At 38.0% G+C, this 14,092-nt stretch overlaps 1 protein-coding gene across 2 annotated transcripts in view; it reads left to right on the forward strand.

Annotated features, from left to right (window-relative positions):
- LMBR1 (limb development membrane protein 1) overlaps positions 1–14,092 on the forward strand; it is a 79,636-nt gene that overhangs the window by 37,974 nt on the left and 27,570 nt on the right. For both annotated transcript variants that reach the window (XM_065666804.1, XM_065666805.1), the window contains 2 exons: positions 11,672–11,798; positions 12,225–12,293. In XM_065666804.1, the coding sequence (XP_065522876.1) occupies positions 11,672–11,798; positions 12,225–12,293 (196 nt within the window). The remainder of the gene's footprint in view (positions 1–11,671; positions 11,799–12,224; positions 12,294–14,092) is intronic.

A 14,092-nucleotide genomic window follows, 5' to 3' on the forward strand; every position in this document is an offset into this window, starting at 1 on the left:
AGGGGAAGTTTAGATTGGATATGAGGAGGAAGTTTTTTACTGTTAGGGTGGTGAGGCACTGGAATGGGTTGCCCAAGGAAGCTGTGAATGCTCCATGCCTGGCAGTGTTCAAGGCCGGGTTGGACAGAGCCTTGGGTGGCATGGTTTAATGTGAGGTGTCCCTGCCCATGGCAGGGAGATTGGAACTTGATGATCTTAAGGTCCTTTCCAGCCGTAACTGTTCTATGATTCTGTGATTTTATGAAACACCGCTTCTGATTGTCTCTCTAAAATCAATTTAATTAATTCTGATATGCAGCAATGTGATATGTAGATCTTTAGTCTATGTTACTTATTTAGTATTAGTAGAAATATTCCACATTAAGGATTACTCTGTATTAAGAATTACTTATTTTAAATTGACAATGCAAGGAAGGAGCTAATGCATCTGTAATGAGGTTTTGTAAGGCAGCCAACAACTCTATTTACAAAAAAAGGGAGGAAGAAGGATCAATGAGTTTGTCTCTCATTTGTGGCCTTTTAAGGATTTCTCAACTTATTAAAAAGAATTTTGGCCACTTCCTAGAAATGTGGTTTCTTCTTGATCTTGCTCACCCTTGCAGGGGTTTAGTAATAGGCAGACACACACACAAAAAAATCAGGTTTCTCTCTCTTTTAGAACCTTAGTAGTGACCTGTGTGCTTCTACGTGTCATTTGCCTTTGGGAACTGTCTTAGTGGTTTCTTTTTGCCAGAAACACAATCACAAATTCCGAGTCTGTCTTCATGCTTTTGCATTACTTATCTTAATTTTCTGCCAAGCTACAAAGACATTGGAAAATATCTATTTATCTTCCTATCACTCCAGTCTAGCAGGAAAGATTCTTTCTCATCCAAAAGTAAATGATTAGAGGGAGGCTCACAGTGTCAAAAATCCCACAGCTCCCGTGTTGTTGTTGCAGGTGGCTTTGGAAAGTCTGGGAAACTTGGTAGGTGGAGGGAGTGGAGCATGTAAGAGCTAATTAGTGAGTGCTGGGCTAGCCAGTGGAACAACAGAGGAAACTTGTAGGGTAAAGGGGTAGCATTGGGACAATCATCATTTTACTGTGTCTATCTTTTCATTTTTTTCTTTCCTTCTCCCCAAAACATTTGGGTTGTACGCTTTTACCGAGTGTCAATAAGTCTGCTTCTGTCCTTATTAATAAGAATTTAGACATAGAATCATAAAATGGGTAGGGTTGGAAAGGACCTTAAGATGGTCAAGTTCCAACCCCCCTGCCATGGGCAGGGACACCTCACATTAAACCATGCCACACAAGGCTCTGTCCAACCTGGCCTTGAACACTGCCAGGCATGGAGCAGTCATACCTTCCTTGGGCAACCCATTTGAGTGCCTCACCACCCTAACAGGAAAGAACTTCTTTCTCATATCCAATCTAAACTTCCCCTGTTTAAGTTTTAACCCGTTACCCTTTGTCCTATCACTATGTTTCCTAATGAAGAGCCCCTCCCCAGCATCCTTATAGGCCCCCTTTAGATACTGGAAGGCTGCTATGAGGTCTCCACGCAGCCTTCTCTTCTCCAGGCTGAACAGCCCCAACTTCCTCAGCCTGTCTTCATAAGTGAGGTGCTCCAGCCCCCTGATCATCCTCGTGACCCTCCTCTGGACTTGTTTCAACAGTTCCATGTCTTCCTTATGTTAAGGACAACAACACAGACATAATCCTTGTGGGTTTTGTGGGGTTTTTTTGGGTTTTTTTGTTTTTTTTATGTGTGTGGGGTTTTTTTTGTTTTGTTTCCCCCCCCCCCCCCCAACATTTTCTTTCTGCTAAGGAGGGAAGGGAGTCTGTAGCAGGGTAGTGTCGTACATCTGACAGCTGTTCGGTGCAGTTATTTTATTCCAGCTAATAAGTGTTTTGCATCTAATACTCTCTCTATCTTTTCCTCGTTTTAAGAAATGCATAGATCTTCTATTATGAAATTTGGAGGGAATGTTTTTCCAATATACAATTTCTATGGTAGATAGGCAAGAATGATGACCTAGATGGGGAAGAGCCAGTTGTCTGTTCTTTCCTTGTGTAACATGAATCCATGTATTTGAAATGATGCCTTAACTGCTAGGCAATAAATGAATATCACATTGTCATGCTCATTGGAGTCCCTCTTGGATAATTAAATAGATTCTAGGGAAAAAAGTAAGAAATTTATTTATTCATTTATTTAATTAATTTGACCACAAGGATGGAAGCCTGCAAGGAGTCTGCGTTGGTTCTTAGGTTATTTCAGTGAGTTATTTGCACACAATATCAGCAGGAAAGTTTGACAGATACAGACCCTAAAATATACTATACACTGTGGTTTGGATTTGTATACTCTTCTGGGACACTGGAGAAGAGGGCCTAAGTTTTCTTTGGCAGAGTCATCAGTCTAGTGGGTGTACGATATCCTGGATAGATGTCCTCTTCACCAGTCTGCTGAATAAAGAGGTCTTTCTTTGGTACATTTCTTTAGTCGATTCTCAAAGAATTCATCATGGGTGTTTTTTTTTTTTTTTGCATCCTTTAACTTTCATTTTATTTTTCTTTCTCCAGTTTTTAGTTTCTCTTTGAAATTTCTGGTTTTTTGTTATTTATACTATGTAACTGTTAAGTTCCATACAGTTAAAGTATTTCTGTAGCCTCCTTTTGCTCTATTGACAAAACAGTAGCCACCATGAAATGATTTTGGAAAAGATGCCAACACAAAAAATCAGCTCAAAGTTACTGGGATAGTTTTGTGACTGTGAATTTTAAATATTTGTGTTATGTGGAAAATAAATAAAAACTTCAAAATAAACTTGTGTTGCAATGAAAAGTGTTTTCACAGGCTGAAAAGATTCTGTGAGGGAAGAGGTGGTGTGGGAGAAGACACAGTCAGCACTGGTTAGAGTCTGAGCTCTTTGGTTCTTGCATGGGCAAGGAAATTTTTTTTCCTTATTGCTTGAATCTGATGCCTGAACTTATTATTCCTTGATTAAATTCTTTACGCCTGTTCTGTGAGGGTTCTGAGTCATTGGCTTCTATGTTTTCAAACTGAATTGGCTTTTCCTACAGCTACAATGTCTGTTTCTGACTTGGTAATTTGTGGCAGTCTCATAAGGTACTGACCTCTTGACTAAAATATCAGTGTGCTAAATGCAGTGTGCGTTTCCATGTTACCTGATGGAAAATGGGTCTCCTCTCCTGATATAGAAAAAGTTTCTGCACTGAGTAGGTCAGAACAAATGGCTCCAAGTATGGTTTCCAACCATAGAAATGGTTAGGATGCTGGAAATTATCTCTTCACTAATGCTCACAAATTGAGAAAGGGGGGGATCATGTCTAAAAACATAATAATGTTATTACAGAGCATCTCCAATCTCATACATGCTGTAATTCTTGTTTTTTTTTTTTTTCAGTCCCTCCATTTATTTTCTGCAGATGTTAGCATGTGTGTTTGTTGCAGTCAGCCTCTCACTGAACAAATCTTAAGGTTACTAAGACTCCTTTTTGTCACATGAAAACAACGGGCTTCATGTGTACTTTAAATGTGCCATGACTGCAGAAATGTTTCCCAGGCTTTCCCAGTGGGTCAGGGCATGGTGTAAAAACTGCTGTTTGCCTACCTTGCAGGAGGTCAACATGTCCAAGCAGAGCTGTGTTCAAGTATTCAGCACCATAGAAACTTTGTTAGGACTCTGGTTGTATGTGTAGTGTTTTAATTTTTACTTAATTGATAATAGTGGCTTTTCATTATTCTTTTATCACAATTTGCAGCCAAATTAAAATGTAGAATTAACTAGAATTGAAAAAAGCCATAGCATGTCCTGTATTGGTGATGTAGTTCCATCTTACAGAAGCTAATAATGGGTTCATCAAAATCATTACAGCCAGGTAATGTTCCATCAAAGATAACTTTTTCTAGAGGTAGGGGTGGAGCTGTAGCTCTTCAGTTTTAGCAGGAATTTTGCCTCTTAGAGAAAATAACATGTTGCAAGTTTTAACCCATCAGCATTAAAACACAAGAACTCTTGGTAAATATTATCTGCATGTAGATGATGAAATCCTTATATCATTAGAAAGCATTAAAAATTATGCTTAAATCACTGGACAATAATTGTGCTCCTGATCACAACTGGCAGAGCATAAATCGGCAAAAAGTGGCTCGATTGCCAAATTTATTTAATAATTTTTTTCCCCCAAAAAGTAACAAATTGTGCGCTTCTTGCACAGGGTTGTGTGACTGCTTGGAAAGTCAGTGTCTTCCATAGTGTGTTTCCTGGATATATGGTACATGTTTTACCTTAGCTTTGAAAGAAAAGATTTCCCTTTAAGCTTTTGCAGGTTTTGCACATGACTGTCTATGGGGAGAGGAGCAGTCAGCAGGTTTCTTGCCTGTGCATTGTCCTTGTGAGTCACGTAGTCAGGAAAAATCCCTGTGCTAACTGCTTGTTACACCAGAAACCTTGTAGACAATCAGTGTGTGTGGAGCAAGGTCTTCACTTGCTACCTGTGCTAGCTTAATGGTAAAACATTCTGTATCGTTACCTTTATATCATTCAAAATACTTACAGAATTTCACAGGGGGAACTACCCCAACACTTCTGTCTCCATTATCAAGAAATCTTCCTTTTTCTTATTGAAAAGCTCTAAGAAACTACCACCAAATGTACCACCAAAAAATGTACCACCAAAATGTACCACCAATTTTGTAAAGTAAAATCCAATCTCTGGGTGTGACGTGTGAACACATAGTGGGAAAAGCCTTAGTGTGTGGCAAGGGGCATAATAGTCATGCTGCTTAACACAAATGTACTAGGGAGGAGAAATGGTTTTCTTAGTCATTATACTTTTTGACTTTCTTATGAATCAGTCATCCGTTCTGCACTGTTGTTGCCATTTGTCCTTCATTGGGCTTTTCAGCTGAAGAATTACCTTTTTTCTGTGTTTTGTTGGCCATGTACTGTTTTTTAAATGTGTTTTAGATGTTTATCCTCCTGGATGATTTATATGTGTTAATCCGAACAGGAAAGAGACATGGTAAGAGTTTGATGCCTTCCGGAGTAGCAACTAAAAATTTGTCAGAACACTTCTAGAATAATTAAAATCTTTTTTGCTATAATTAGGCTTTTCTGGAAACATGAACCCTTAGACCTGCTGCTCCAGGCAGTATAAGTAGCTCAGGATTAAACAATGTGAAAACTTCTAAATGTCTTAGCAACTGAATTTGAAAGAAGTCAGAGTTTTGAGAGTCGGGTATCTCTAAGGTTGTACAAACCACAGTATCCTTAGAATGCATTTGTAGGACAGGCTTTATTTGTAGGTTGCCTTGAGGGACTCAAATGTGCTCTACATTCATTCCACCACACCCCCTAAGTAGTGTACAGAGAAGATGACCGATATTACTAGGTTTCTGGCAAGTTCCAGGCTGCTGGGGCTGATGCGTTAGACATGATTTCTTTAAAAAACAAACCCCAAACTTAATTTGTTAAGCACTTACGTTACAGAACTAGGTGGATTTTGGAAATGCGGTGTGAGTAAAAATACAGGCGAGCTGTTGAGTCTGAACAGTGAAACTTTGAAGTTAACAAACCAAAAAAGGGGGCAGGGAAGGAGAGGTTAGAGGGTATAATCAGCCAGTCCTTTTTTCTCGTTTTCTTCACAAATAGTTTAATTGTCATTTCTATCAGGTTATATTAATTAGCTTCCAAAAGGTTTTAACTATACCTTTTTTGCATGCCCTAAAAGACTCCTTTTATATGTCAAGCTGGCTTAGATTCTTCTTCCCTGACAATAGGGAACCACACAAGTAATTTGCTTTCAGAAGCCTGGTTTGCCTTATAGATAATCTGAAACTTGAGGAAGTTGCAAGCTGTTGGATGCATTCTGTTTTATTATGTAGCAGTTACTGAAGATGATTGTATGTGCTTGTAGTGCTGGAAGCAATGATAGTTGATGTTTTGTTCTAAGTGCCTTCATGGAAAATGACTTAGAAATTGGGCTACTAAAACTGAACTCACTTTCCAGAGAGAGAAGTGCCATGTTCCTTAAAATTATGGTTCAAGCTTACCAGGGGATGGCCCTGAGTCTAGAACAACATTCCTCTCAGTTTTGGACCTACAGAGAAATTTGTTTGAATTGAAGACCAAAAATCAGGTTCTTCTCAACACTTCTACCTTTCTTTTAGCTTGAATTGTCGGTGCCCTGTTCCCTTTTGCTCAAGTTTCATTTCCAGTTAATCTCTTTCTCCTTCTTAGTGTCTTATAGCTTTCCCTCTTCTCTGCATATCCCCAGGGAGCGGGAGCAACACCTACACAAGTGAGGATAGTTTCTGAGCCCCTGTTGTATAATGAAAAAAAAAATAAATAAATGAAAAATACCTCAAAAGCCGAGCATGACATGAACAGATCTTCAGGGAGTGTCTGAAGAAGTAGCCGTGGTCTACATTGCTTCAGCTATTTCCTTTGAGGACTGTATGTCCTGGTTACAGATTGAGATTTTCAAATCTTCCGGATTTAGCAAATCATATTCCTGGCAAATAATCTTTCTAATCCTAGGCTTTATTTATAGAAAAGTTTTTTGAAAAGGAACGTTTTTTTCCAGGTTCTTATACTTCTCTTAGTTCTTTCACACTCCTCTATCCTCATGCATGCAAATGTAAGCAGAAGTCACAGCAATTATTCTTAGTGTATAGCAGTGAAAGTATGAAAACCCACCACTTTAACGTGTATGTTTATTTAATTTCATAACTTCAGGTTCAGTTACACTTTGTGTAGTTTGTTATTTGCTTTTTGGTATCTGGTATCTAGCATTGTAAAAAAGATTTTAAAATGTTGGTGTGGGTGGTTTTGTTTTTCAGGTTACCTCTTCAATTTAACCAGCATCCCAGCGGTAACTGGCCTAAGAAGAAAGTAAGGGATTTGTCCTTAAAATTGACATGCAGGGTAGTACTGCAGGGTTCAGCTTGTCTTACTGAAAATAAAGCAAGTGTATTGCCTGAGCTCACTCCTCTTGTTTAGAGTTGTCTTCTCACTGTATTTAAAAGCAACACAATTTAGTCCGATGTGAAGGGAAACATTTTTAATTCTTTCCAAGGGCTATGGGTCTGTTCATCTCTGAAGTCTACAGCATGGGAGCCTTATTTAATACTGTATGGTTGATGCTGTACTGAAATCCGAGTTTGATAGTTGAATTGGTAGTGGTCTCAAGGTGGTTCTTACGCTCCCACTTAAAAAGCTGTATAGACATTATTTGTTTCAGTCTGTATCTTATGTTTGAATTCTTCTTTAAATACTGCAACATATGATAGATGCAAACCAGTCTTTTCCTCACTGTATCAATATCCTGGAGGTCTCCTGGTGCTTTACTGTGCAACCTATGCTTGGTTTGGAGATAAATAAATCCCTCCTCCCTTAAACCAGGTTACACTGTAAGGGGAATTGCATTAAAATAATTCATAAGATAGTGAATTAATTGGGATATATGCAGTCTGTTCATAATGAAAGACACCTTCAGAATGAAGTAGTATTTGTTACCAAATGCAGTTTGGAAAGTTGAGCGCTAGGATAACTTTATGAAAACCCTGATGCAAGCTGCTGGTTTATAGTGCTTACTTTCCTTGTTCTTACCTGTCAGAACCATTAGGAAAAGAAGACCAGATGAATACTTGGACAACTGAATTTTTTTTAAAAAACAATATGGAAAGCTAAAAATACAAAGTGTTTTCCCACTTCTCTTTCTTATAGTTGGTTCAGTTTCCATAGGAATGTTAAACAGTGATCATAAGAGCTCATGAGGCAATTTCTCCCGATGAACCAGTCAAGCTGGAAAACTAATGTAAAAGGTGACTGTTGCCCCCTTCTCCCCTTACCTGCCCCTGTATTTGTACATACATAGGCACGTGCACACACAGTTAACTTGCTGAGTAGCCACCTCCTTCATTCGTGTGGTAAAGGTTTCCTTTGTTTTCAGTTGTGCACAGGTGATTAGAAATCAAAGAACTCTTCCAAGTGATTCAAATGCAGTCATTCTTTTGACAATAAGATTTAGTGCTGTGCGACTGGTTTTCCTTGCTAGGTTAGAATGCTGATTTGAAGTAGTCCTATTTACCTGGACTACATGTTTTTTTTGTATTGTGCTCATTTTTTAATTCTGTACTTGAGACAGATAGGATGGTGTAGACTGAACACGAACAATAAATATACTCTTACAAGATCTGAAATCTCTAGTTTTAGGTGGGATTGTTGCTGTTTTTGAAGGTGTCAGACTCTAAAGCACCTTTTCACGCAGAAAAAAAGCGAGGAGTAAATGGATTCAAAAAATGCAGCAAGTATTATGTGAAATAGAAGTGGCAATATCTTCTGTGCCATGAAGATATGCCGTGACATTTTGTTCATCTAGGAAATCTGAGTAATATAATGGGGCTGTGGGAGAGAAGTGAAATGACTCAAAAAAGAAATGCTAAGCCAAACCCAAAATGTCAGTGAACAGGTTTTTGCTCAGAAAAAATAAGCATTGAATTTCAAGCTTTATTTTCATAGTTTTGCTTTTATTGAAATAAAATGAAATCTTGCTTGTATTTACCTCTTCTTTTTCCCCTTTGTTTTCAAAGTCAGGGGTATAGATTTTTGCCTGGCTCTTAAATTAGTGATGTTCCTAATGGTGACGTTCAAGCTTTAAATTTTTCACCTAAACAAACAAAAACTACTTTCAGCAAAAAATAAGTAGTAGTGAGGGTGTCTAAGGCTCACCTGCTTCTTTTTTCATTGTGAGTGTTAGCACAGGTTGCCCAGGGTGGTTGTTGAATCTCCATTCTTGGAGATCCTCAAAAGCTGTCTGGGCAACCAGTCCTGGGTGGCCCTGCTTGAGGAGTGTGGTTGGGCCAGATAACCTCCAGATGTCCATGCCAACCGCAGCCGTTCTGTGATTCTCCAGAAGTTATCTGTGTGTGTGTGAAAATTCTGCACCTTTCATTCCTTACAAAAAGCAGTTGACAGAGACACTGATGTATGTAAGTATGAACTAATGTGCCTGAATCATTAATGTTTTAATAAGCACAGCCTTATGGGTGCTTAATAGAGGTTAAGTATTTACCTATATGCTTCAAGCATCTTAGGTTCTTTTTTTCTACCCTGGACCATTATCAGGTATTCATTAGTGCCTATGACAGAATATTTCTATCTAGTCACTTCACTGAAATTCTTCAAAATATTTATATTTTGCTATTTTTTAATGATCATCATGGTGTGAATCCTGTTATGTGTGTGCTATGTAATATAGAAATTGTTCTGCCTTTGAAATGAACCGTCAGTGCATACATGAGACTGCAGTATTGTTGGCGTATAACACAGGTGTAGAAATAGGTGTAGCTAATGAGAACAGAAGATGATTGATCCCATTTTCTGAGAATGAAAGATTCAAACTAGCATAGAAACCAAAAAACAGGGAAGGCCCATTAGGCAGCTAACTGGCTTTTGCTGGAGTTTGTGCCAGTGGTACTTTTGGCCAGAAGCAATGGTTACCTCCAAGTACTTGCTTTGGTCATTTTTTTTTTTTTTGAGATTGAATGTTATTTGTGTTGTCTTAATCTTGCCTGTCTGCAGAGAATACTTGCAGTAAATATGAAAAAATGGTATTCACAGTGGCTATCTCCATCACAGTGTATTTCTCTGTTTTGACAATTGTAATACTCCATCCAACGGAGGAGGATTTGGTGGTTGGGTTTGCCATGTAAAATACTTTCCAGGTTTGTCTAGAAGAATCTCTTGCTGTTAAACTTAAGGCCGAGAGACTGAGATTTGTGCTTATATCTTACAGTAGGGAACTAAGGAATCCACTTTCTGTGGCTAAGGCTTTCAGAAGCTCAGAAGATAGCTTTATACTTTCCTCTGCCTAGGAGAGGAAAGGAGTCTTCAAGGTATTTGGAAAGCTTGAAGCAGATCTCTGTGCATGGATCCTTGAATGTTCTGGGTTTTCTTCTAATCCTGTGACTTTCTTCCGTGGTAAAGTGAGACTTTATCAAGGGCCGCTACTTGGACTGGAATCTCTTTGTTTCCTGGTAACTTATTGCTCAGGTTCAAAATTTCAGTATTAAATATATGGCTATTTAATCTTTAAATACCTATATTTACCTTAGATGCTCATCTTCAAAATAACTCACAGAAGGCTGAAAGCCAGTGTCTGAGCATGACAAAAATACCATTTTAATAACTTACTTCAAAGCCACTGTTACTATACACAAAATACATTTTAGGAGTAAAGCCATATCCTATCCATACTACCTTTAATTTGAATTCTGGTGTTTGAGATTCTTTATGGAGTTGGACTTAATCTGCCCATTTAAGCCTCAAGAGGAATTTTGTGAAGTTCTGTCTTTGTTTTTCTTGTACTACCTTAGCTGTTCTGCAGAGGACTGGTGATTGAAAGGAACTGGTATGCTGGATGAGATCATTGCACATGGTTAGGATGTCCGAGGTCTTCAGTTGTGGTTGGATGCCGTGGTTATGTAGGGAGAATAATTTTCAGGGTAGATATCATGTAAAGATTACCCTCTAGGTTTAAGCAATGACAGAATACATAATAAGAGTAGGTAATACAATAGACCATGCTTTCTGCTCCTACCTACAAAGTAGGCTTTTCAGTGGAATATGCCCAAGTTGGGGTGAGCCTGTGTGAGAAACGAGAGTTGGGTTTGCTTGTGAAGAAGCATATTGGCAACTGAAGAAAAATAAAGGTAAAATTGTTGTGCTGGTCCCTTAATGGCAAGGATGTCAGAAGGAAGTGTCCCAGTAGCTCTGTTGTTTGCAATTAGTAAAATCAGTGTTAGAGCACCAGTTTAAAAAAAAAAAAAAAAAAAAAAAAGATTTTGTATATTACTTGTTAAATTTACATTTGCAAATCTAACCCTCAGCTGTTAGAGGGTTGTTACGTTTTTAGACTCAAGAGCAAATGCTACGCTATATAACCTTGTAGACCTGTGATGTGAGTGTGGTGTAAGCAAGAAGTACGTGTTTTATTCGGCACGGAGCATGCAGAGGAGGTAAAGGATGTATGTGGCTGCAGCAGCAGCTGCAGCATGTGAGCACTTCTCCGATCGTACACTTGAGGGCTCTGAAGACTGAGAGGAATGGTGCAGAAGCAATTGCGGTTGAAGAATGTATTTTAACTAAATTGGTGCTTTGTACCTGCACGGGGTTTAATGCTTGCTGGGCCATTTGGCTATTTGCCATAATTGGCTTTCCATTCCCTTGATTGGAATCATAGATAAAAATTTGCTAATCCACTTTCTTTGCTGAAAGTATTAGAAAAGTAATCCATCTTTTAAAAATGCTTGAGCAAAATCATACGGTATAAAGAATATGTTATTGAATAACGAGATTAATGAGAACTGTAAGGCATACGCAATTTAAAACATTTTTTTCTATGGTTTTAAGGGGAAAAACGCAATCTGGGCTCTTTAAAGCCATAAGTACTTCCTTTTTTTTTTTTTTTAATGCAATGCCTTTTAAATGTACATTACATGTTATGCTTTTGTCTCCCTTGTCTACCTGAGAAAATGTGAGTATATATTTAGGAAGAAGGAACTGCTATTTATTTTTATTTTTCTTGTGTTTGAAAATATCTGATGTAAATTTCTTGCCTGTGTTCTTTCCTCCCTCTCCCCTTTTTTGCCCATAGGGCATCAGAGCACGCATTTTGGAAACCCTTGTAATGCTTATTCTTCTTGCACTGCTTATCCTTGGAATCGTATGGGTGGCTTCAGCACTCATAGACAATGATGCTGCCAGTATGGAGTCTTTGTATGGTATGGAATCCAAAAAAACACCACACTAATTTCATTTTAATTATGGAAATGGATGTTTTCAGTTAAATGTATTTCTAGTAAATGCTATGTGAGTGTTGCACAGGTTGCGATGAAGCTGTATTAATTTAGTAGGATTTGTTTTGTTAAATCAGTTTTTAACATGCTGAGGAATTACATGTGGACATGGTGTATATTAAAAACAAGAGACTTAAGTGGTATATCTTTCCACGTCAGTGATTTTTCAAGCTAAAGTACTTGGGGATTTAGTTGCCTGCAGGATTATTAACTCAGTAATTCTAAACTTATTCTTGAAAGTACAGTTGTTCAATACTGAATGCTTAAGAAAAAAGGTTAATTCAGTAGTGTTTGTGACATAAGTAGTCTATTTGTAATAAGCTAAGGCTGTGCTGAATATTTTCTTTACAGATCTCTGGGAATTCTACCTCCCATATTTATATTCCTGTATATCACTGATGGGATGCTTGTTACTTCTGTGTAAGTATTTTACAGATTATTCCAAAAGATGAATGATTTTATGGTGGTTTTTTTTTTAAATATAAAAAATTAAAGGGAACTTTTTAATTATGAAAACCAGTACTGTGAAAGCTGAGTGTGATTTCGACCCCCCCCCCCCCCCCTCCATTTTTAAGCTTAAATTGAGATGTAAATTTGTTAGGTTTGGGTTCTGAACATTGAATAAATGCTACCTTACATATTCAGGTTTTGAGGAACTTCACACCTCACCCAAAATAATTTCAACTTTTAACTTTTTAAAGGTATTTGAAAAATGGGGCCTCTATTCTGCAAAGAAAAGCGCAGTTTTTAAATATATCTCCAGGAGGTCAGTAGTACAGAGAGAAAGTTATTTTGGAACATTTAATTTGTCCTATATTAAGTAAGCTACCCTTCTTCCTTATTTAATTGAAAATGTTCTTGTACAGACAGAAGTTGGAACAGTGCAGTTACCTATTTTGTGATTATGAAAGCTATGTGGAGGTCAGTTATATATTTGCATATAAAGGAAATGCAGTAAAAAACCCCAACCTTATACCAACTGGTCATAGCGAAGGTTCAGTCATCCATGTTCAAAAAGCACGTAGATGAGGGCCTTGGTGATGTGATTTAGCGGTGGACTTGGTCGTCCTGGGGTGGTGGTTGGACTTGATGATCTTGAAGGTCTTTTCCAACCTAGTTGATTCTGTGATTCTGTGTTTAGGGGAATAAGATAAATGATGGAAGCCTCCAAATCCCACTTGTAATTTCAGTCCCCACCTGCCCTCCCCAGGTAGTTTCTAGGAAATTGTTGTGAGGAGGACAGAACATACCACTTTCCAGATTATCTTGATTTCATTTGTTCTCTAGGCTTGATAGGTTTACAGCGAACACAGGGTCATCATTGTGGGGAATGACAGTTCAAAACATCCTTAAGACTAAGCAGTTCTGTTTGTGAAAGGTGTTGCTCATAGAGAGAAACCTTGGTGAGTCTCCTTAGGTTCTCTCTATGTGGAGATTCTTAACTCAAGTTTAACTATTTGGAGGGAGGGTGTGTGGGTTAAGGGGAAAAAGAGTGGTTTTGAGTGTCTCCTGTTGGCTGTTGAAGAGTGAGTCATAGCAGTTGCTGAATGGTTTTAATGGGGCAGTTTGCTTACAGACTTTGTATCTCTTGTCTCTTGTTTGTTTTGGTACAGCTGAAAACACAGGGTGTGTTCTGGGGCTGTTGTAAACCAGTTCACCAAAATAATTGGGTTTAAATACCAATTTTTGGAAGAATTTTTTGTAACTTGTACAAGAAAATCACTTAAGTAAAGATGCTCCAAGCTGCGGTGTCTGTTTAGCTGAAAAGACATCATACAACAGTGGAAAGATGGTAGATGGCTGGGGTGAAGCTTCATTATATCTTCAGCTGGCTTAATTGCTGAAGCGGTGCATGAATATTACTGTGGTGATTTGGAGCATCACTTCCATTCTCTTTTTTTCCTTTTCCTGCAGGCTTCCTTTGTTGTGAATGAAGACTATCTTAACTTAGCCTTTTGTATTTTTCCTGTAGTACATAGTAGCCATAGGGAAACACCATTTAAAAAGAAATTTAATCCTCCCTATGAAATCTTGTGTGCTTCTCTGTATTTGGCAACTCTGTTCTGTTATAATGGAAACATAAATATATATTCTCATCCTTACTATTACAAATTCATCTTATCTCTCACACACTTCAGTGTTTGAAGGCTGTTCTCCCAAAACTGTTGATTTTTACTAATAATTTTCTATTATCATGGTTTGAGCCTTTCTCCTAGCAA

Source organism: Lathamus discolor, chromosome 2, assembly GCF_037157495.1.
Source record: "Lathamus discolor isolate bLatDis1 chromosome 2, bLatDis1.hap1, whole genome shotgun sequence".
Classification (NCBI taxonomy): Eukaryota; Metazoa; Chordata; class Aves; order Psittaciformes; family Psittacidae; genus Lathamus; species Lathamus discolor.